Here is a 26364-nt window from a genome sequence, read left to right as displayed (position 1 = left end):
TGACGAACTCGGTTTTAACTTGTGAATAGCTGATTGGTTGATTTGGGGATCGTGTTGATCATTCATTGGTGTATTTCGATATAAGGGAATTCCCACCAAGCAAGGCTGTGCACCGTGCAGACAGCCATTTTCTTGTGTTTTGACGTTTAGACAGTATTCAACCCATCATCATAAACAAGTAACAAAGTATTTAGAAACATGAGGTGGAAAACCTTTTACCTGGGACTTTTCTGCGTGTTTTTAGTGGCGGGTAAGTAGATATTTCAAGATCAAGACCACTGCGTGGTATGCGCATGGCCGTGCACCGGTCGAGCCAACTAAGGCATGTTTTTCCCCCACATACGATGTATCGAGTTATAGTAAAAGAGGTATTGCGTATAAAAAAAAAGATGTGCCAGTCAGTCCATTTTCTTTTATATTGCATGCAAATTTCTTTTAAAAGACATATTGATTTGTTTGAATTAAAGTCTGAGATATTGTCTCCGACATGCAAGTCTTGGGGAAAGGGGTGGAGTAAAATCATGCACGCAAGTTAGCAGGGTAGAAACTATTAATTTATGTCTTGTGTACGATGCATTGGATAGTCATTTTATTCAGTTCAATTTAATCTTTAAAATCTAGATGTCATACATTTATTTTATTGTTTTGTCTCATTAACTTTATGAACAACCTTCATTCTACCTTGAAACCCTTAAAAAGCGAATTCTTCCATGCTTCCTTAGCAGAAATCAACAGTAAACATGCGAAATCGTGCATACAATATCAACATGAAATTATTACTAACTGCAAGGTTGGCTTTTTTCCAGTAGGAAAATTCATATAATTATGTTGGTTAATTGCAAATGTAACTCATTATCCTCATTACTATAAAAATGTTTTCCCAGGTGTTTGCTCAGCAGCTGATGAAGAAGGGGACGTGACATTAGAGGATGACATTGGAAAGAGTCGTGATGGTTCCAGGACAGACGATGAAGCAGTGCAGAGGTAAATAGATTGAATGTCTTGCATCAGTTGCCGGGCCTTTTTGGCAAAACAATATTGCGTTTTGTGTAGGCAGGTGTGGGCAAGTGAATTGGCAGATACCCTAAGTGATAGGGAGAAAAGTGCAGTCATTTTTGTGTACATCTCGAAAATTTGTAATAAGTGTTTTGATCTTCAGAAGTAAACAAGCGCACAAAAAATATTCTAAAAAACAAGACCTATTTATTTTTCTGCTAGAAAAATGCACATTTCTTGAAGAATTTATGAGCATTTGAATTGCCAAGTTAACTTTCTTGACTTGTAAGTGAAGTGTATGCCATACTGCCTTGGTAAGGGCTATAATTGCACATAAATACCGTACCTTGCACAATGCACTGTCACAGATTCTGATGGAATTAATGCAGAAACGGCTTGCATGTGTATGATCTGTGTTTAATTATGTCATGTGGCTTTTTTGGTGTATAACAAAAGCAAAATGGAAGATTGCATAGTCTTTGTACAATACAACAGACAAAATCACTTTTTACGCAGGCGGTCTGATAGAAGTAGCTAGTTCAATTATCATTGATTGTGCATGACCATAACTTTGATGTTAATTAAACAAATTTTATGGAATTACTTTAATCAAGTCCACATCACCTCTAACATACTTTATGATACCAATATATACCTTGTATTTACATGTATATATTTGAAAACAGCCATGATCTTTGTGCAGTTTGACCCAGATCACCATGTCTGACCTCAATAGTCTGAACTTTGAACTCATTTGACCTACTAGATTCCCTGAGTGATCAGAGTGATGAGGAAAACTAATATTATTAAGATAATAAAAAAAGAGGAAAAAAGGTAGTCAATACAGGCTATAATGAGGGTACTGCTGGTGCATGCAAGGGGGAAAAATGTCTGCTGTGTGTTATAATTCAAGGGGGGAAACACAACATGAAGACAACAGCAGTAGTAGTAGTATCTGCTGACATCAGCATATCTCCAGCCTGTAACTTCTCCTAATTAATGAAGAACAGATTCATAATGTCTATTCATTGGGATGAGTTTATATTTATAGGAATATGGTTTACAAGAGTTAATTACTACAGACAGGGTTTGAAAAACTGAAGAATTGACTGCATTTTTTAATATTTGAAAGAAAAAAAAAATTCTTTTAGCAGCTGTTAGGTTATAAAACATCTAGAAAGCTAACAAATACATAGGTAATGCTCTTTCTATGAGAAGTGCAATATAGATTTTTATCAATTTGAAACATTTTTGAAGACCCCCATGCTAGAATGTCAGTGTCAGTTTCAGCATAACATTGATGATATGGGCAGATATTGAGATAATGGTGAGGGTTTAACACTATGTGAACATGCTGGGGATGAAACAAAGGTGGCCAGGGAACATTGTAAGAATCAATAGAGTCATCTACATGTAAACTCTGAGCAGAGTGTTCCCTTCTTGTGAATCTATTTTGTGTATATTTCTTGTGTATACTGACAGTCAAAGAGGGGAACCACCTGTTTTGTATTAGATATGAACATGTGCCCCTTATATTTGTACAAAATATGCTCCAATGCTACACAATATTTGTATTGAAATTCTCTCAGAAGGTTTGCAACAGTAGCCATGGAAGAACTTATTTTGTTTTGAGTGTAATAGTATGGTAATTCAATTATCCATCATGCCACATTCCTAAAAGATTTAAGCATCTGATTTATAGAGGCTTTTATTAAATATAATGGTTGATGTATAGTACTTGAAGAGTACTTGAATGTTTTTTTACAGCAGTACTCTGTGCTACTATAACTAGTGAATACACTAAGCTACTACATGAATACATATCCAATATTATCTTTGTATGTTAGGGTAAAGTAGTACAGTCATGTAGTTTGCAATAGTCACAACATAACTCGAAAGACGGGTGAAATTTTTTAAAATGATGTGCTAGCTGAAACAGCCAGGAATGCCAGACTTGATCATGGCTTGCATGTATATCTGCCTGCAACCCCCCACCTAGATATTATGAAGTTATCAATTTTTCTTAATGATTAGAAAAATTCTCTTGTGATGCCAATCAGTGCCTTGTGGTTTGGAGTGATTTAAACAGATTTGTGTGTTGTAGTAGAGTCTAATTTTAGAATGCCACACATGTGCCTTAGTGTTAGAAGTAATTTTTCATTTATAAGTACTGTAGGGCTGTCATTATTCCGAGATAGGACGGTAAACTGTGGTACAAGTTGTTCAGTTTGGTTTTGGTTCACATTTTTCTGGATTTGGTTCAGGTCCAGATTGCATAACGATTCTTTCTCTCCCCACAGGCCCACTTCCTGAATTGAGATTTTAATTTACTATACCTGTACCGGTATATGCATATTCATCATCACAAACATGGAGTATGAACATTGGCAGATTTGCAGTTCCTTGTCCTATGACATACATGTATCTTTTTAAAATGTCTCTATTGTTGGAGGTCAAATTATTGTTGGGGGATGTAAAGGAATCATGTTGTTCAATGATTACCTTCATTGACCAACTCATTATATATCTATGATGTGTTGGTCCATTATATATGTATTAAAATAAATCAGTTAAAATTTTGACTATATGTATGGAGTTTCCAAAAATGATTGAGACCAAAGATGATTTCGGATTTTTTTTATCTCAGGGAAGAGGAGGCAATCAAGTTAGATGGACTGAATGTCGCTCAAATGAAGGAACTACGGGAAAAGGCGGAGAAACATGTATTCCAGGCGGAGGTCAACCGTATGATGAAACTTATCATCAACTCCCTCTACAAAAACAAAGAGGTAAAGAGTCAAGCCCATTCTTAGCACATACAATTCAAGAATCACTAACTTAAGTCCTTAATTGAAATACCCCCCCCCCCCTCCACAGTGGGGATGTTTACAAGTCTTTCAGAGCACTGTTCTGCATGTATACACTTATGTACTTGTAGAAATCTATTGTTTCTGACTTTCAGGGATAAAACAATTTATACATGATTTTAAATTTGTAGATTTTCTTGAGAGAGTTGATCTCCAATGCTTCTGACGCTTTGGATAAAATCCGTTTCCTGTCACTTACGGATAAATCGGCTCTGTCAGCAACAGAAGAACTCAGCATCAAGATTAAGGTAGGGATGTCAATAGCAGAATTGATGATCATTCATTTCCTTCACGAGTATTGGCTTATCTATACCAAGGGGAAAAATTACATTATGCATGGAAGGATTGATATCAGTTTTGTAAAGAGTTGCAAGCACATACAGTATTTATTAGAAATAATATACATTAATTCAGATGTGTGCCTCTCTATAGTAATACAGAGATTCCACACTAACCACAGTGGAACTCCCTTGACATGCATACTCATTGACCAATAGTTAGTACAGACTGAATCACTTGTATACTTCATAATCAATCCATTCTTCTTAAAAAACAGCAGTATACTGTGTGATGGAATTAATCGCACATTGTACATGTTGTTTACCAAGAAAGAAAACAAGATCGATCCAGACAGATGGGGGTGTTGTGTACCGAGAGTACAGTTATAATTGTGCATCACAAGCTTGTCAGATTGCTTTTGATAATCATGAAATCTACAACTGGTTTAAACCATGTTATAAGAAATTGCATGGGATCAATGCCCATGTGGATCATAATAAACGCTCTGTGATATATCACATTAATTGATATTTATATCCCTGTATTCCCTCATCAATTTATCAGCATAGGGTTTCCAAAGATATTGTGAGATAAAGTTGTCTTATAGAGATTGTGTGGTTATGCCTGAAATGTACAGTACAATTAACAAGGCTAGAAACAGAAGGTGATACAATAACATCTTCACCTGTGACGAGGTATTTTTGTGTCTGGGGTTTTGAGAAGTTCCCCTCAGATAGGCAGATACTAAGTGTTGCTGACGTATGTTGCATGCCAGAGACTTTATTAATAGATCAGTTAGCGTGTGATGAGGTAATTTATTGTGACAATCCACTTCCATTTCTGCTATTTACCTTATTGCTTGGGTGATACCATATTGCCTCATTGTTGTAATTAAATGCAGGTTTTTTAATTGGCATGCGATGAAATTCAAGTGTAGTTTAAGAGAGATTTAAGAGGATTTCAAGTGTAAAGATAAAGATTGTTGATCTTTTGGATATTTCCAGACGCAAGTCTTGCTTCGTTTAATTGGTTGATTCTTGCCTGCTGTGTCCTTTCGGCATCATAAACTGAAGAGATGAGCACATACGCTATAATTAAAATTATTTACTTGCCTTGCAAATGTTTTTGCTGCAATTGGGGTTCAAAGCATTTTCACATCTGTGGGTGATCAAGGGGAACAAAAAATACATAATTCAGGAGTCAGGAAGAAAGTGCGAGATTTCAGTTGCAATAATGCCTACTGTTGCACAAAGTGTTATAAACACAGTGGCAACTGCTCACATACTAATAGGCACTTGTGATGTTGCAAGTAAGCCCCTGTTCTATCATAATTGCTTATTGTTTTAATAGCAGTGAACATTGATGTATGGAGTAAGACACATGAACAAGTTGAGCTTTCTTCAGTAAAAAACCATATTTGATATGACATTGCAATAGGAAAGAAAGTATGAATTATTCTCTAAATGTTGAACTTGTAATATGTATTTCAATCTTGAGTGACAAAAAATGTATTTGATAAAAATATTTTGTTTTAAAAAAAATTGTGTTCTCATTAGTCCATGGCTATAAATTACCCTCTTTCCATAAATCATTACAGTTACTTCTTATTATTGTACATTCTTTATTGAAAATAATAATAAGATAAAAATTGAAACATTCAATTGATATGGTGTATATCAAAGAAACTTAAAACTTTCACTTTCTTGCACATCATTAATTGCAATGAATCTCTAAGGCTAAAAAAATAATAATTATTTGTACAGGAATGGCTTTATTGTTTCATATATTTCTGCATTGATTATTTTTGCTGTTTTGAATAGTGGAATAACTCAATTTTTAATTTATATATATAAAAAAAAAAGTCAACTTGAGTTATTTCCCTTCTCAAATCTTGCAATAATTTAATTTATTTTAAAAAGAAAATTACATATCAGCCTGCAGCATTACATTTCTAAAATTTTTGCATTGGAAACATTGAGTTTAATTTAATACCTACAATCACATCTGACTATTCTTTCCATTTCAGGCTGACAAAGACAACCATGTCCTGCATGTCACAGACACTGGAATCGGTATGACTCACAACGATCTGATCAACAACCTCGGTACCATCGCACGATCCGGCACCAGCGAGTTCCTGACCAAACTCGGTGAAGCTCATTCTCAGACTGAGATGTCCGATCTCATTGGACAGTTTGGAGTCGGTTTCTATTCATCTTTCTTGGGTAAGGCGCTCCAGAAATTAATTGTACTTTATTTGTTATGAGGTAATTTGCTTGCATTATGAAATAATATGTAAATGTAAAATCATTGATTTCTTGTTTTTCTCTTCCATAAATTTATGTCCTCATCGTCATGATAATTGATACTGTTCTTAAGAGTAGCACAAGGAGAGACTGTCCACAAAATGATGTCCCCGTAAAACAAGAATATTTGTGTTCAAACTTGAAATTCTACTCTATATTAAATTCTGAACATACTCGTAACATGACCTTTATTTTATATCTTTGTGTTCCAGTTGCTGACCGTGTGATTGTGACCTCAAAGAACAACGATGATGAGCAGTATGTCTGGGAGTCTGACTCCGAGAGCTTCTCTGTTGTGAAGGACCCCCGAGGAAACACTCTGGGCAGAGGAACCACAATTAGGTGAGGAGAAATAAACCATCAGCTTGATTTCCTACATGATAGTTAAAAAATTCAATTTAGTATAGAATAGTATAGAAAAGGTTAAATAAGCAACACCTGAGAGAGATGACAAAATTAAAGGCTCAATCCAAGTCTTGTTGCTGAAGATCTAAGTGAAATGTATTGCTTATTGTGAAGAAATGAAAGATAACTCTACTGTAACTCTTTTTTGTGCAGTCTTCACCTGAAGGAGGAGGCTCATGACTTCCTGGAGGAGAATACAGTCAAGGACTTGGTGAAGAAATATTCTCAGTTCATTAACTTCCCCATCTACATCTGGGCTAGCAAGGTAATGTTTGGGTATTTTTTTTATTAAACAAACTGTAGAACAAAATGATTTTATGGTGTTTATTTTCACTTTGTCTTTCTGTGTTCTTTTCAAAACTAGGAAAGTCTACGTTAAAAAAGTATCAAAATCTAAAGAAATGAAGGTTGCAAAAATTATCTTGCTTTTTTTAGTATTTAATATAAACAAATCGTTCTTGAATTCACAGACTGAAGAAGTTGAGGAGCCTCTTGAAGAGGAGGAAGAGAAGAAAGAGGAAGCCACCAAGGATGAGGACAAGGAGGAAGATGAGGAAGGAAAGGTTGAGGAGGAGAAGGATGAGGACAAACCTAAGACCAAGAAAGTCTCCAAGACTGTGTGGGACTGGGAACTGATGAACAGTGTCAAACCTATATGGACCAGAAAGTAAGTGGGAGTTGATTAAACAATGAAACTAATAAAAGCCTGGGGTCAAAAGAATTGATACATTTATATTTTCTTTGGAAGGGAGGGGGGTAGAGAAGATATTTGTTTTGTAAACTAAGCAGTTGATTTAGTGCTCTTAAAGAATGTGATAACTTGAGCATTGGTTAATGTATTGACTGTCCTTTTGTTTGTAGAACTGATGATGTAAGTGATGATGAGTACAACGAGTTTTACAAATCCATCTCCAAGGACAGTGAGCAGCCCCTGGCTAGGACCCATTTCACCGCAGAAGGAGAGGTCACCTTCAAATCCATCCTGTATGTCCCCAAGGCCTCCCCCCATGACATGTTCTCAAACTACGGAAAGAAATTGGAATCCATCAAGGTATATTAAAGGGGTTCTATTTTTTTTCTTCAATATTAAGAGTTATCAAAAACATATATTAAAATTGCAGAATTTATGCTATATGTTATTTATATTTTTGTATAATATAACATAATTGTTTACTTTTTAAAAATGTACATGAAATTGCTAGAAAAGCAAACATTACAAAGTTCTGAAGTTGTATAACTCATTGAATTGAAATATTTATTATGTCTGTTATTTTTTTCAGATGTATGTCAGAAGAGTTTTTATCACTGATGACTTTGAAGACATGATGCCCAAATACCTCAGCTTTGTCAAGGGAGTTGTAAGTAGACTTCTCTTTATTTCTTTATGCTTGCAACAGTGCCTTATACATGTAGAATTTTACAATGCTTACTATGTATCTATAAGTGGGATGTAAGTTGGACATGATATATATTGACTGTAGGTGGACTCTGATGATCTACCTCTGAATGTTTCCCGTGAGACCCTGCAACAACACAAACTCCTGAAGGTCATCAAGAAGAAGTTGGTCAGAAAGACACTGGACATGATCAAGAAAATCGGCAAGGACGACTACGAGAAGTTCTGGAAGGAGTACTCCACAAAGTAAGCACTGGCTTATTGAAACAAACAAACATCTTTCAAACAGCAGGGCATACAATAATTTATTTGGAATTGAAGAGGTGAATTATTCATTAATATAGAGGATTTTTAGTATAAACTGTTTCCAATTGTGTGTATTATGAAATTAGAAGTGGCTAATACTGATCAGTGAAATAGTAAAAAAATTGCCTCTTGTTTCCACTTATTGAAAGTGCTAAACAGAGAGTTGGGAAAAGAGAAGTTATGGTTTATGCTTAGGAATTTATCTGTGATGTTATGAAGGCAGTTACTGCCCTTTTTCATGTGTCTCCAGACTTTGAGTTCGATGATGAGATACCAATTTTCACATTGAAATTGTGCTCTGGAAAATAAAAGTTGACAACATAGTCTACCATTGTCAAAATTCCATTTCTGACTATGATGTACTGTTGTCTCACATAATATGTTGTTTTAAGAAATTCAAAAGCAATTTTTTCTTAGTGCAAAATTTGAAGACTAGATAGCTCTAAAGTCTTTGAAATTTACTGAGCAAAATTGTCGCAAAATGCACATTTTCAACTTTTTGTTAAGCTTGATACAGGTAGTTTTGTTGGGGGATTTTTTCTTGCTTGAAATGTATTGGAAGTTCTAAGGTGGTTGGTTCTCATTTTTTCCAGCATTAAACTGGGAGTGATTGAGGACCAGTCCAACAGAACTCGTCTGGCCAAACTGCTTAGGTTCTACTCCTCCAACTCTGACACGGAACAGACCAGTCTGCCCGACTACATCGAGAGGATGAAGGAGAAACAAGAGGCCATATACTTCGTTGCTGGAACCAGCAGGAGCGAGGTTAGTGCTCTGATTCCAATTCTTAAAACTGTTACAAAAAAAATTAGTGATTTTTGCATTCATTAAAGTTTGATGAAGCTTTCTTTAAAAAAATGAATGTAAAGAGTGAAATAAATCCTTGCATAACATAATTGATGCCCATGTTGTTTAAAAGTGTTCGTTGATTTTTCATGTTGTCTTCTGTTTATTTTTAGGTTGAGAAATCTCCATTTGTGGAACGCCTTCTGAAAAAGGGATACGAAGTCCTCTTCCTTGTGGAGCCTGTTGATGAATACTGCATCCAATCTCTCCCAGAGTTTGAAGGCAAGAAATTCCAAAATGTTGCCAAGGAAGGACTGACAATTGATGACTCTGAAAAGGCCAAGGAGCGCAAGGAAGCCATGGAGAAAGAATATGAACCATTGACAAAATGGCTGCAGGAACTTGACTCTCTGAAGGAGAAGATCAGCAAGGCTACAGTGTCTGACAGACTAACAAAGTCTCCCTGTGCCCTGGTAGCTAGCACCTATGGCTGGTCAGGAAACATGGAAAGGATCATGAGATCCCAAGCATATGCCAAACAGCAGGATCCTTCTCAACAGTGAGTGTCTTACACATTGAACTTTTTCTTTGTACAAAATCCATCTCCTATTTTAAAAGCATCAATATTGATTCTAGAGATAAAATATGACATTTTTTTTTCTTCAGATTTTACTCAACCCAGAAGAAAACTTTAGAAATCAACCCCAGACATCCTTTGATTAAAGAGCTGAAATCACGAGTTGATGTAGGTGATTTTAATAGCTGGAAAAAATCAATTTATATAATAATGATAAAATAGATTGATTGAAAAATTCTTGTGAATATATCATGTACTTTTTTCTATGATAGGCCAATGCTGACGATCAGATTGCCAAAGACCTTGCTGTAGTCATGTTTGAGACAGCCACCCTCCGGTCAGGATTTGCTCTGCAAGACTCTGCTGGGTTCGCTGAGAGGGTAGAACATATGCTGAGAGAAGCCATGAGCATTCCTCAAGATGCCAAAGTAAGCACTAACTAAAATCTCTATCTTGGAGTGATTTTAAAAAGTATTAAATAAGAGCTTCCACTTACATTTTAAACTACAGGGACATAGTTCAAGAATAGTAACTCTTGCAACCTTACATAAACAGTTTCATGGAGTGATGAATTATTTTCTTGTTATATAGATTGAAGATGAGCCTGAAGATGACGAGGCAGTGGAAGAAGATAAACCAGAAGAGGTTGGTGATGAGGATGAAGATGACAAGGTAGACTCCATGTTTATATATCACTCTTTGTTTTGATTGGTGCTCTACCTGCTAGAGTTATGATTCCTGTTCTCTATTTTACATAACGCACTGTACTCTATTTTCTTTTCTTAATATTAAAGTGAGATGTAAAATATTGAAATCTATAATAAAAAAAAAAAATTAGAAAAAAAAAAGAATAAAAATTAAGGCGATCTTGATTTGATTATCTTTGATGTAGCAGTAAGTTAAGTAAATATAGAGAGCAATAGATTAGAGAAATATTGAATTTTGTTGTGCATGACTTTGAATGAGTGATGTTGACTTAGCTCTTGTATATATCCCATCATTCCATTCAGCTTTGCCTGTGTTTGTTACCATGACAACACTCACTTTTGAAAACTAAAGAGAATTGAACAAAAAAGTTTTGAGCATGATTTTTATTGTCTTGATGCATGATATCTCCATTTGGACAACAAGACATCATGCGCGACTATTCCATTGTGTTCGCGTGTAGATTAGTGGCGACACTTCCGTAACTGTTACTTAGTCTAAAACAACACAGGCGTTGCCAACAGGAATGATGGGAGAAAATTCTAATCATGGAAATTTATCTTGGAGCTATAATTTCTATGTTTTGAAAAAAAATTCTTTGTTTTTATTAAAGATGTATCTATGAAAATGGGTCTGAAATTTTAAAAGAGGGGAGGGAGATATTAATGTAATTTAGTTAATTTGATTTTAATTATTTTGTTAAGTTTCATATTGGTTTACAGTAAAGCTTAAAATTGGAGAGAGAAAAAAATAGTGCGATGAATTTCCATGCATAAGAAGAGAAAAAACAAAATGGCTGAATTTTCTCCCAACTGTTTATTGCAGGAATCTGAGGAAAAGAAGGATGATACAAAGGACGAGTTATAACCCAGGACTCGTGTAGCAATCATTTCTACATTCTAATCATTCATCTCTCACGATGGAAGAACCAGAATACTTTAGTGCTCCATCATCAAACTTTCAAACAAGAATTCCATATATTTTTTTTTATAAGAACACTTTATGCAAAATCTTGCGACAATTGTTAGTGAATGGTAAAGCAATACTTTGAGAATGTGTTTATAAGGAAAAAAAAACAAGTTCTCTCTCTTCTTTCATTTTGATGACACGTGCTGAGAACATCATGTTATTTATATTTTGTGATATGTGAAGATAAGTGTGAATGTGATGTGTGCTGTGTGGAAACTGGCATAGTGTTACCGTATTTCATATTTGTTTTGTACTTAAACTACTAAAAGTAATAAATGTGAATGTCTTTAGTTAAATATACTCCCATGTACATTTTCCCCTACACAATAACAATTTTGGTGAAATATGTGTTGAACTGACTCAAAAGTCTCTACTCAGTGCTACCTTGACAATTTAATAGCTTTCATTTCGCAGGGGACCATGTTTAATTGTATTTGTTTCATAATATCAATCAAAATATGAGCATAATGAGCATCTTTAAGAAACTTAACTTTAATTGAGAAATATTCCTCCAAAGAAAACTGTCTGGATTTGTTTGTTATAAATGAACTTAGTGACTAAATCTAGTTGATGCTTGGTTTATTTGTTTTGTATGTGAATGTGGTCCAGATTCTCAGAGTATATTGTTCTTGTTTTTTTTTTTAAATAAAGAAATAAAAACAGAACAAGTGTCGTATTTTAGCTAGTTTGTGTGAATGGAGAACCAGGCTATTTATGAAAGAGAAATAATTGTATAAATTGGGAGGGTGAATTTCAAAATTCAAGATATACCGTATGTAAAATAATCGCTGATTTAATTTGTTGAAGAGTTAACACTAGGGTCCTCCGTACCCTCTGGAAAAGTTTCCCATACAAATCAATGTTCTAAATTTCTCAAAGATATGGGATACAAGGATACTTTCGACTTGAATGATTTTGGAAAAAAATCCAACTTTAAAATTATATTGCTGTTTATAACAACAAAAGTTCCTGCTGTATTCAAATTCAGGACCAGCAGGTTCGAAGACTGAAGCTATACCCACTGAGCTATTGAGATGGAGAACAAATATTGGTGACATAACCAGTTTCACACTGGGTTAAAATCGTCATGTTGTGACGTACTGATAGAAAGTAAAAGTCACGGGATGTCGAGGACCTTTTAAAATATATTCAGTTATTTCATTCCACTCCCTGGCAGAGTATTTACGAGAAATAAGGAAGTTTTAAAATGCTAATTTATTTGACATTTTTAGGTCACCTGAGTCACTCGGGTGACCTATTGCAATTGGTCTTCGTCCGCGCGTCGTGTGTTAACAATTTTACATTTTTAACTTCTTCTTGAAAACTACCAGGCCAATCGTTACCATTTTTGGTGTAAAGCATCTCTATGGTAAGAAGAATCTAAATTGTGAAATTCATGGCTCTACCACCCTTGGGGTGCCACAGGCAGGGCCAAATATGCAAAAAAAGACAAATTTTCAAAAATATTCTTCTCTACTCCCACGCATGTGAGGAAAAAACCAGTTGCATGGTTATGATGTCCATGAAGCCCTCTACCAAAATTGTGAAATTTATGGCCCCAGGGTCAGGGGTTCTGGCTCTAGGGTGGGGCCAATATGGCCATATAGTAAAAATGTATTAAATTTTAAAAATTCTTTTTCTTTACTACCATATATATTTTTAAAAAACTAAATGCATGATAATGATGTCCATGAAGCCCTCTACCTAAATTGTGAAATTCATGACCCCTGGGTGAGGGGTTCAGGATCTAGGGTGGGGCCAATATGGCCAAATAGTAAAAATGTATTTAATCTTAGAAAATCTTCTTCTCTACTCCCATATATATTTGTATATTAAAAACTAAATGCATAATTATGATGTCCATGAGGCCCTCTATCAAAATTATGAAATTCATGACCCCTGGGTGAGGAGTTCAGGCTCTAGGGTGGGGCCAATGTGGCCAAATAGTAAAAATGTATTAAATCTCAGAAAATCTTCTTCTCTACTCCCATATATATTTGTTAAAAACTAAATGCATGATCATGATGTCCATGAGGCCCTCTATTTAAATTGTGAAATTCATGACCCCTGGGTGAGGGGTTCAGGCTCTAGGGTTGGGCCAATGTGGCAAAATAGTAAAAATGTATTAAATCTTAGAAAATCTTCTTCTCTACTTCCATATATATCTGTTAAAAACTAAATGCATGGTTATGATGTCCATGAGGCCCCCTACCAAAATTGTAAAATTCATGACCCCTTTGTTAGGTGTTCAGGCTCTAGGGAGGGGGGGGCAATATGGCCATATAGTAAAACTGTTTTAAATCTTAAAAATCTTCTTCTCTACTCCCACACATGTGAGCAAAAAACTGAATACATGGTTATGATGTCCATGAGGGCCTCTAATAAAACTATGAAATTCATGACCCCTTTGTTAGGTGTTCAGGCTCTAGGGTGGGGCCAATATGGCCATATAGTAAAAGTGTTTTAAATCTTAAAAAATCTTCTTCTCTACTCCCACACATGTGGCCAAAAACTGAATACATGGTTATGATATCCACAATCTCCTTTACCTAAATTGTGAAATTCATGGCCCCTTGGTCAGGGGTTCAGGACATGAAAGAGGGGGGGGGGGGGGGCAATATGGTAATATAGTGTTAATGCATATAATTCTCTTCTCTATTCTCACACATCTAAAAAAATTACTGACTAATAATTAAAAATTAAAAAAAACTGACTAATAATTATGTTTACCAGGAAGTCCTCTACTGAAATTTTAATTTTCATGTCTCCTCAAGGATGGGTTTTGACTCTAGGACAGGGCCAAAATGGATGTATAGATGTTAATGCATATAACGTTAAAAAATTATCTTCTTTACTCCCACACGCCTTAAAGGAAAACTGAATTCATGATTTTGTAGACCAGATCTTAGTTTTTCAACAAAACTATAGGTTTCACAGTTCTTTTTGAAATGTGGTCGTCATTACAAATTTATAATTTTTCTACTCCAGTATGAAACCTAATTAATTAGATGCATATTTGAGGCTCCGTGAAAAGTTTGTGTATGGGATGTATGCTACTCAGGTGACCGTTAAGGCCAATTGGCCTCTTGTTATGTAAGAATTTCGCAGTGCAGCTTTGAACAGGAAAAAAAAATTAATTGTCCTTCAGTCTTCGGTTCATGCATGTAGGTAAATCTTTGAATTTCTGAAATGATATCGATCAACCCTGTGCTTAATATTTATGCCCCCCCCCCCTTCGAAGAAGGGAGGGCATATTGCTATATTGCTGTTCGTCTGTCGTTTGGTCGGTCCACCAACAGTCCCCGTTCATTTTCTTCGCAGAGGTTGCAGACACTGAAATGAAATTTGGTATCCAGATTTATCATAAGAATATGATCGAGCAAATTTTTAGAGAGTTATGCTCATTGGACTTAGAAAAGTTCCAATTATTTACAGTGCCCATTTATTTTCTTCACAAAGGTTGCACATACTGAAATGAAATTTGTATCCAGAATATATCTAGATAAAGTTATGTTTTGGGTACGGTTGAACACCGATTTATTATAAAAATATAGCTTTTTAGCTTAGACTTATCATACTTGGTTGGTATTTCAGATAGACCTAGAACTGGTAGGTTATCCCTATTGATTTTAAGTTCAAAAGGTCAATTTCATTTACATATACATGCTTACTTCCCATAATGTATAGGCTTATGCACCCTTTAATGTATGTCCAAGGGAGGGGAGGGACCTAAATGTTTCTCAATTATCGCTTGTTTCTGGAAGTAAAGCTGAGCATAAAACTTGGTGATTTTATCCAGTTGTAAAATATTGTGACAAATGTTAAATTTATAAAGTCATGCTTCTATTTACATCATTTGAACCAAATTGAAATAGAAGGGGCGTTGCTCTATTGGATGAAGATGTCTGAATTTACGATAGACATGCTCTAGTTGTTATATATTTACATGCACCATAATGGAACCTGGCACTACTGTTTAATAGACCAGTGTTTTGAATTGTCAGATATGTTCGTACATGACAAATGACCAAAGTTTTATATAAAAAAAATTAAGAAGCAAAATGGAGATTTAAAAAAAAAATGGTGACATTAATTTGTAGATTGAAAATGGCACAGTGACGCACTTTTTATAGGTATTGATATATAAGAAATTCTGTTTATGGGATTTTTTTTCCATTTTAAAGAACGCTTTCTGAAAAAAGTGTAAAAAGGAATGCACACCTTGTTATTCGAGTATTAAAACTCAATTGTAAAGGGTTATTGAAAGGTAGATGTACACAAAATTCAACTATTGACATCTTCCGACTTTATGTTTTACTCAACAGACACCTCGACTTGCGTGATTGTGAATAATTTGTACTTGTGCTTGGTCAGAAACATGTTCAGTCTTTCGTTTTAATTTAATCGAATCGTCGGGGTTTTTTTCCAGAGGTTTACGTTTTGTAAAGAGGCATGAGTTGGAAGTGTTGAATAAAAATTAATACACATGTACTTGGGGAAACTTATTGTCTGTGTGTCACCATTTGTATGGCGCTTAAAGGTATCCGATCCATATTATATTATAAAACCTAATTTTTCTAACCTTGAACATCCGTCATATGTATTTAATACTTTGATATTAATTTAAAGCATTTAAGTGTAGAAAAAGATTTACAGAGAGAAATTTTCAAAAATATTAACTATGCAGTAATTAATTAATGAAGATTGCATTGTGGTTTAAGGGGACAAGCACATTTTTTTAATTAAAAAAAGTAAATACTAGGAATGTCAGTAAATGCTCTGGTGGAAAGATGTATTTTATCATTAGGAATACAAAAACTACTGAAAATAAATTTTATACCATAACGTTTCATTTTAGAATTCATCTTCATAGAATAAAAGCAAGGGAGGGGGGGGGGTGCAACTCTTCAAGAAAAGGAAAATGCCATTAATTAGGACACATTCAGCTCTTACATATTGGTATGTAAGAAGTTTATGTCGAAAATAATCGTATTTAAAACGTGAGGGAATTGTTGATGGGGTAATTTATTCAACTCATAGCCTCCTAAATACAAAAGCAATTTATGTACATATGAGAAAGGGTGCAGTTTGCTGAGTCAGAAAGGGTAATCTTGCAATCTAAGTGGTGTTCAACCATGCTAACTATTTACACTCAGCGGAGACGTTACAGCAAAATATTGTATATCTTCTGTGTATTTCTTCTTTCTTTAAGAAATTCAAATGAATGCATCGACTGATGTGAAAAAAAAAACCTTTTAATATTGGAGGAGAAAAAGCATTCATATAAATTACAACACAAGTTATCAAAGTTATCTATCTTTTCAAGATATAATAAAAGCGCTACTCATGTAAAATATGTAAATTAAGTACGCAATTTGTTAATTTTGTTACTCTTTTTAAAAAACTCTGTCGGCTGATCAGGCCTCTCTGTACGTGTTAGCAATTTGGTCATGCACCTTTTGTTTTGTGTTTTTTATTATGGAGATGGGAGAGAGGAGAAGCTGTTATTTCCCCCTCCCTTAGATACCTCTATAATATCACTATCTATATGTTACATAGTTGATAAAGAACCATGCGACATTCGAAAAGACGTGGTTTGACTCGAGCAGAAAATAGGACAGCAGAACTATAGTACATTTGTATGTATGCATTTGATATGGACACGAAGTACGATACAGACAAATTGCAGTCAGAGCTGATGTGAATCCATATGCCAGACACATTTTTTGTATTTAAACATCTTGGCCACATTGTCCATTTTAAAACTCTTATACTGTTTGAAACTGTAACTGTATATATATAGACAATGTATATACAAGCACATACATATGTACAGTATACATGTACGTTTAGATACGTTATTTGTAGGACCACTATGGGTGACTTGTTGATCTCGCCCCTGTATATGTTAACATGTATATTATTTTTTAAATTCAGAATGCGTCAATATGGTTGATCATTTTGAAGAAACGAAAAGATTACACTTTTTTGGAGGACTAGGTTATGAAAATAGCTTTTACTTCGATAGTGAATGTCCTATATATACTTGTACAAATTAACTGTATAATCGTTTTAAGTATAATGTTTTTGATGAGTTGGTCCTGCTTGCATTATATACTTAGAATTTTTTCCTCATCCCTTTGATAGTTTGGTTAAATACATGATGCTTGATAACAATGTTTATTATTGTTCAACAAAATGAAATTCGAACATAGTTAAGAACAGATTTAATCTGTAATTTTTAAATGTAAAAATGCCGATATTTTAACTGCACAAGGAAGACATTCAATATGATGCACACGATGCATATTCTTTGTCATATCTTGTTTTTCTTCCGTATGAGAGGTGTCACCAACTCTCCGTGAGAACAGACAAACCACTTCCAGTCATTTCCTGGCTCTAAAAAATTGTATAATCGTGCATTAAATTGACATCCCTGTATCGTATGTCTCTTGATCTTTCTAAGGAAAGTAAAAAATAGTACATCACGTTTTTCTGCACGGAAGTGCGCTATTTGTTATGAAAATATACACCTATTACCACATTACTTGGCGATATGTAACATACAATTTGTCGTTTATTCTATTAAATAATGATCAAAATATTGCCTTAAATTGCGGCACTGCTAGCTTAGCGACAAATTGTGCCCTATTTATCCGCATTTTACATGTAATTTGTCACCAGTAAAATATTTAATGGTTGAGAGAGAGAGAGAGAGAGAGAGAGAGAGTATAATTAATGGTGTATGCTGATAATTACAAACTGCACAGTTATAGTAAAGATGTCGTTAACAGTTCAGAAAGGAGAACAATATGTACCGGTTCATGATATCCTTACCTTGACAAATAACAACCTACAAATTGTTTTTGACCCTTGTGAGAAACCATATAACGTGGATACAAGTGGATGGTTTTAGAATATAGGTAGTCATTGTACATGGTAACAACATGTACCCTCCCATTGTCAAACACTTCACATTTATAGGATGCATGTATGATTTATGCCATTTGAGGAGAGTAAGTAAATAGACTAGTCAACTGTGTTAACATTGCAAGGGACAATTTACATTTTCACATGTACATTGATATGCCAATGAAATGATAAAGAAAAACAAAAAAAAGGAACATGAAACCCTACTACAGCACGTGTGAACTAATGCACTGTACTCATAAATTTAAAACTTTCACTGTTTTTAAACATATCAAACTATCAAATGATGGGTGAAAAAAGTAAGATGAATATAAAACCAATATACATGTATATATCATTGTGTTCAAGGGCGCTAGTTATTTCCGTATTGCCTTGTCTACATGTTAAGTGTACATTTAACCTTAAGTCACATTACAATATCTGTCTGGACATGCAGGTTTTTAAAAACCTTTTTGCAATTTTCATTTTACCAAAGTTTTCACGACTAAGATGGAGAGCCGTTTTAGGATTTCAGGCTTATTTGTTTTCTGTGGTGTTGTATTGATTTTCAAGTAAACCACTTGACTAATTATCAGTTACATTGTCATTTTCCTATAGTTCAAATCAAGATTGCTTCTTTTTGCACGTTCACAGCGTTTGATGTTGTGCATGAATTTTCCAATGCTAGAATCACAAATCTTAGATCTTAAAATGTAAGTATGACCAACTTCTTTTTTGAAACCTCGACGTGCCAATCTACTGTCAAGTTTCGAAAATTCAATAAAATGTTCGTGAAGTTTCTTGAACTACGTTACTAAAAGATAAATCTTTGCGAAGTTATTCATTTTTAAAAAAAAAATTATTTTAAAATTATGCTTCAATGAAACAAAAAATCATCAGTTAATTTTTTTTTTTCAAGGAGACTATTGATAATTCAAATCATATACTTTGTAGTTTTCGTGTGGATCAAACTGTCAACCAAGGAGAAAATTACTTTGGTTCGGTGATGATAAGGACAAGGATACTGACGGAGATGGTATACCTGACCATCTTGATGACGACGATGACAACGATGGGATTCCCGATAGCAAAGACAACGACGACGATGGCGATGGAATAAGCGATGACAAAGAATACTGCGACAAAGACGGGTGCAAAACCTTGAAAGATTCCGATGGGGATGGAATTCCCGATCACCTGGACGATGATGATGATGGCGATGGGATTCCCGACGATAAGGAAAAAGACACAGATGGCGATGGGATTCCTGATTATTTGGATGATGATGACGATGGGGATGGGATTCCAGACGATAAAGACAACGATGATGATGGGGACGGGGTACCAGACAATATGGAGGACACAGATGGAGATGGAATCCCTGATCATTTGGATAAGGATGATGATGGAGATGGCATTCCAGATGACAAAGAGAAGGATACGGATGGTGACGGAATTCCAGACTATCTAGATGACGATGATGATAATGATGGGATCCCTGACTCCCAGGACAAAGACGATAATGGAAATGGTATTCCAGATCATTTAGAAGTCGACAGTGATGGAGATGGAATTCCAGATTACCTCGATGATGATGATGATAATGACGGGATCCCTGACCATTTGGACAAGGACGACAAAGAGAAAGACACTGATGGTGACGGAATTCCAGATTATCTAGATGACGACGATGATAATGATGGAATTCCTGACGTTGATGATGACGATGCCGATGGCGATGGTATTCCTGATAAACTTGAAATTGATACAGATGGTGATGGGATACCAGATTACTTGGATAATGATGATGATGGGGATGGAATTCCTGACTCTGAAGATAAAGACGATGATGGCGACGGAATTCCAGATGACAAGGAAAAAGATACAGACGGTGACGGTATCCCGGATTATCTTGATGATGATGACGATGGAGATGGTATTCCAGATAGTGAAGACAAAGATGATGATGGGGATGGTATTCCTGATGACAAAGAAAAAGATACAGATGGAGATGGCATTCCAGATTATCTCGATAATGATGACGATGGTGATGGAATTCCAGATAGTTTGGACAATGATGATGATGGTGACGGAATAACTGATGATAAGGAAAAAGACACTGATGGAGATGGAATTCCAGATTACTTAGACGATGATGACGATAATGATGGTATTCCAGACTCAGAGGATGATGATGCCGATGGAAATGGCATTCCTGATTACAAGGAAAAAGACACAGATGGTGATGGTATTCCAGACTACTTAGATGACGATGATGATAATGACGGAATTCCTGATCATCTTGATAATGACGATGATGGAGATGGAATCCCAGATGACAAGGAGAAAGACACAGATGGTGATGGAATTCCAGATTACTTAGACGACGATGATGATGGTGATGGAATTCCCGATGATAAAGACAACGATGATGATGGAGATGGAATCCCGGATAACCAGGAAGACTCAGACGGTGATGGAATTCCAGATAGCCTAGATAAAGATGATGACGGCGACGGAATACCCGATGACCAAGAGATTGACACGGATGGTGACGGAATACCGGATTATTTAGATGATGACGACGACAATGATGGGATTCCAGATCATCTAGATGATGATGATGACGGCGATGGTATTCCAGATTATAAAGAGATAGATACTGATGGTGATGGTATTCCAGATTATCTGGATGACGATGACGATAATGATGGTATTCCAGATAGTCAAGACTCGGATGCTAATGGAAATGGCATTCCAGATTATATGGAAAAAGATACCGACGGAGATGGAATTCCCGATTATCTAGATGATGATGATGATAATGACGGTATTCCAGATGATCAAGATGATGACGACGATGGTGACGGTATTCCGGATAGCAAAGAAGACACTGATGGCGATGGTATTCCTGATTATCTAGACAATGACAGTGACGGGGACGGTATCCCCGATAAACTGCCCGACTCTGATGGAGACGGCGTTCCTGATAAATTTGATAATGACGATGATGGTGATGGAATCCCGGATGATAAGGAGAAAGACACAGATGGTGATGGCATTCCAGATTATCTTGACCATGATGATGATGGTGATGGTATTCCAGATGCTCAAGACAATGATGATGATGGTGATGGTATTCCAGATGACAAAGAGAAAGACACAGATGGAGATGGAATTCCAGATTACTTGGACGATGATGATGATGGTGATGGTATTCCAGATTCTCAAGACAATGATGATGATGGTGATGGTATTCCAGATGACAAACAGAAAGACACAGATGGAGATGGAATTCCAGATTACTTGGACGATGATGATGATGGTGATGGTATTCCAGATGCTCAAGACAATTATGATGATGGTGATGGTATTCCAGATGACAAACAGAAAGACACAGATGGTGATGGTATTCCAGATTATCTTGACGATGATGATGATGGTGATGGTATTCCAGATTCTCAAGACAATGATGATGATGGCGATGGAATTCCAGATGATAAGGAGAAAGACACAGATGGTGATGGTATTCCAGATTATCTTGACGATGATGATGATGGTGATGGTATTCCAGATTCTCAAGACAATGATGATGATGGTGATGGTATTCCAGATGACAAAGAGAAAGACACAGATGGAGATGGAATTCCAGATTACTTGGACGATGATGATGATGGTGATGGTATTCCAGATGCTCAAGACAATGATGATGATGGCGATGGAATCCCTGATGACAAAGAAAAAGACACAGATGGAGACGGAATTCCGGATTATTTAGACAATGATGATGATGGCGATGGAATTCCAGATGATAAAGAAAAAGACACTGATGGTGATGGAATTCCAGATTACTTGGACGATGATGATGATGGTGATGGTATTCCAGATTCTAAAGATAATGATGATGATGGCGATGGAATCCCTGATGACAAAGAGAAAGACACGGATGGAGATGGAATTCCAGATTACTTAGACGATGATGATGATGGCGATGGAATACCTGATAAATTAGATAGTAATTATGATGTTATAGACAAAGAGGTGGATACTGATGGCGACGGAATACCTGATTATTTAGATGATGACGATGATAATGATGGTATTCCTGATAGCCAAGACGCTGATGCCAATGGAAACGGAATTCCAGATTTTATGGAGAAGGATACTGATGGTGATGGTATCCCGGATTACTTGGACGATGATGACGATAATGATGGCATCCCGGATGATGAAGACGATGACGATGATGGTGATGGCATACCAGATGACCAAGAGGATGCTGATGGTGATGGAATTCCAGACTATTTGGATACAGATAGTGATGGAGATGGAGTTCCAGACAAACTTCCAGACTTAGACGGTGATGGCATTCCAGATAAATTTGATAAAGATGATGACGGTGACGGAATTCCAGATGTTCGAGAAGGCAAGCGTATAAATCCTTCATCCAAAGTATCTCAATCTAAAACTAATAATCCAAAATCTAAGACTAAAAGTGATGATGATGATGATGACGATGATGATGATGAAAACGATAGCCAACAATCTTTATTTTCTAGAATTGTGACCGCCGTAAAGGAAATGGTTTTACCGAGCGATGTGTCTTCTGAGGATAAATCAAGGAATCTTAAGAAAAATCCTAATCCAACACGAATCAAGAACAAAGGAAAACAATTAAAAGGACATGAAGAAGAATTAGATCTCGTAGACTTGGTAAAGAGTGCATTTTCTGAAAATAAAGATAAAAATGACAATCAAAAGGAAAAAGCTAAACAAAGAAATGTGTCTTAATTTTTTTAATTTTTTTTTGTGTAGTTTGATGGCATTATTGAATTTAATCTACTTTAAAGTTTAATTTATAAGATTAATTTTTTTAAGTTTCGAATTTAAAGGATAAACTGCCTTAATATAATATGTACATGTTGGTGGATAAAACTCCTAAAAGAGGATATCAAGATCTCAACTCACTAGTTTAATTTTGTTGTAATTGCGTTTGTGTGGGATTTTTTTTTTTCTCATGTTATTTCAAACATGTATGATAATTTAGAAAGTTTTTTTTTTCTCGTATGTATCTACAATAGTTCATCAGATAGCTTCATAAAACATTCCTCCTAAGAAATTTATCATTTTCCTAGCTTATATTTATTTCTAAAGTTTATGTTGGAATATCAAATGCCTTTTATGTATACCTTTGTTGTTTACCTATGTATATCAATTCATAATTTAAAAAACGTCACAATTTGAAAGAATATTTTATGGTTTATTAATATGTTATACTTTAAGTTCATATACATTTATACTTAATTACATTTATTGTTTCTTATGATATTTTGGTTTATACAATAGTGTTTTCAATTTTTAATTTTGCATTGAATTGCATATATCTTTAACCTTAAAATGTTAATAAGCTAGTTATTGATATTTAATATCATTACAGTACCAATCAGACCCAACCTAACACCAGAGTAAACCCCATGTAAACCCCGAGTTTACTTTTCTGGATTTACCTTTTGAAAATCTGGGTCCACTCGGGCTTACTTTGGGTTCGCTCTGGGTGTACTTTGGGTTAACTCGAGAATTGCGTTTTAGGTCAACTGTACGCTCTGAAGTGTGAAGCAGACCCATCATTTATCTTATCATCTTACTGCCTGTAATTCCTGCCCCTTGTATATTCCGAATACACTATTTGCGTCTGCTTTCAGGGGTATACTTCTGATCGGGGTTTACTTTCTGTGTTCACTCTGGGTTTACTTTGGGTTTACTCTAGATCTGCGTCCACTCTAGTAAACCCGGAGTAAACCCAGAATGTAATCCCGGGGTTTAGTTGTGGTTTACTTTCTGTTATGTTAGGTCTTATCGGTACTGTATTTTCCAATGTAGTTGCGTATTTTTTTTTCACAATCTTGTATTGTTCGTTACATGCGTTGTTTACAAGTCCCTTTTTTGTAACTAACTGTAAACATTGGGCATTCAAAATTATACAGGTACATGTACACTTATAAGTACGAAAATACTGTAAAATATTTTTTTTCCTTCGTTTATCCTTTGACAGTCCAGTACTGGTTGTATTTTGTTTAATTATCATAGAAATATTTAAATTTCAGTTAATTTCAATTCATGCATGGCTCCTACATATAAGAACTAGTATCAAAATAGACATTTATTCAGTTTAAGTTCTATATTTTAGAATGTCGAAGTACTATCAGGTCTCAACAATCAATGACTTAATTTATTGCTCAAAAATATGTTGTTAATTACATTTTTGTGTGCCATAAATATGATACAGTTACAAATATATTTAGATTTTATTTGTATATAAACCAGCTTGAAGTCACCTCCTAAAGTTTTGCTATGTTTTTGGTTTTGTTTTTAATATCAGATATTCATGTACTGCTTTAATTCCTTTACATTTTATGCTTTTAGTTTGTTATTGCTACTTATTATCAATGCCTCAATATCCTGTTAATCCTGGATTCTAATGTTGTACTCATGATTTTTTTTAATAAAGCAGGCCAGGATGTTAAAAATCTTCGTAATCTGCTATTTGCGTGCATGGGATAAAGAGTGAATGGTTCGAACAACACTCATGTTATTTTTCTTGATATGTGTATCAAAACTTACCATTGCTATATATTTGGGTAATTTTCTAGTAGCTTTTTACATGAAAGAGTAATTTTATATACAAAAAACTAATAATTATTATGATGAAAATGATAACTGTAATGATGATAATAATTATTATTGGTTTTTTTTATTATTATGAATGATGATAAAACACGTTTTGGAGGTTCTGTGCTATTTTTAATGTGGTCATTTATATTCTTGTCATTTCCTGTGCATAAGATAGTTATAGTTGAACGATTTTTTTGGTTGGAATATTTAAATATTTAAAAATTGAAAATAAACCATTATTATGATTTCTGTTTTTATTGTTTTTGGGAGTTGATTTTATTCAACTCTCCTACGCACTTACTCGGGCAAAGCGAAAGTGAAACTGTGTTTGGACCTAAGCACAAATCAATATCGCTGACGACACTTAGTTCTTGAAAATAATCGATAAATTCGTTGCTATGTATTCTGAAGCATGGTTTTAAAAAAAACTTATTTATTAATACCATAAAAATAGTAAGATTTTAAATTGTACAAACAGTTTAGATATTTTTTAAAGTCGTATGTATTCCAACGCTAGAGTTAAATGTAGTCTCGTTCAACCAGACGCTTGGCTGTCTCCGTTGATATCCGACAAAACAGTCTCTCTTGCTTTTCGGAGATAAACGGAGACAGTCGAGCGTTTGGTTGAACAAGACAATCTTGCCTGGATCCATACAATTCCTCAGAAATATTTCGATTACTGATACTTCTTGCCATGCAAAATCACATATCGTTGATTTTGAATAAATGATAATCGATCGATAAAATCAACTCCCGTAAGTACTTCAGTACTTTGACTAGAATTGGAATCATCTTTAGTCATCAAAAGCATCAGTTCTGTATTCCAGTATCAGTCGAAATTATAAAAATATGGGGAAGTATTTCATAAAGCTATATTATAACTAAAAGCAGTCAGAAGTCGAATCCAAAATTTGCCAGATATTTCCGCAAAGCTGTTTTACAAAATTGCCAAAACAAAGCTCGTGTTCTACTAGTTTCAAAGCAAATGATAGCTTTATACTATTTGATTTCATGACAATTGAATTTTTTAGCTGTCCGTCTTTAGATTTCTATTAAAATTCATATATTGAGACTGTCAATTTTGAAATGTAATAATTTAGATATCACTAAATTCTAAATATTTGACTACTTTAAAACAAACTATGAATCATATACTTTGATGTTACGAATAAAAAAAAACATTTAATCAAT

At 34.9% G+C, this 26364-nt stretch overlaps 1 protein-coding gene across 1 annotated transcript; it reads left to right on the top strand.

The window, feature by feature from the left end:
- Window positions 1–60: 60 nt before the first annotated feature.
- LOC128161277 (serine-aspartate repeat-containing protein I-like) lies at window positions 61–25418 on the top strand. Its single transcript, XM_052824531.1, has 17 exons — window positions 61–250; window positions 885–984; window positions 3644–3785; window positions 3995–4111; window positions 6169–6367; window positions 6661–6790; window positions 7007–7118; window positions 7324–7520; window positions 7715–7904; window positions 8134–8211; window positions 8335–8495; window positions 9149–9320; window positions 9515–9900; window positions 10008–10086; window positions 10191–10346; window positions 10510–10590; window positions 19456–25418. Exons 1-17 carry the CDS (start codon window positions 199–201, stop codon window positions 23290–23292), a joined length of 6189 nt encoding a protein of 2062 aa, XP_052680491.1. The 5' UTR covers window positions 61–198; the 3' UTR covers window positions 23293–25418.
- Window positions 25419–26364: the final 946 nt, after the last annotated feature.

This window comes from Crassostrea angulata, chromosome 8, assembly GCF_025612915.1.
Source record: "Crassostrea angulata isolate pt1a10 chromosome 8, ASM2561291v2, whole genome shotgun sequence".
NCBI classification, from domain to species: domain Eukaryota; kingdom Metazoa; phylum Mollusca; class Bivalvia; order Ostreida; family Ostreidae; genus Magallana; species Magallana angulata.
The sequence above is the reverse complement of the archived record's forward strand: the minus strand, read 5'-3'. Positions and strand labels throughout refer to the sequence as shown.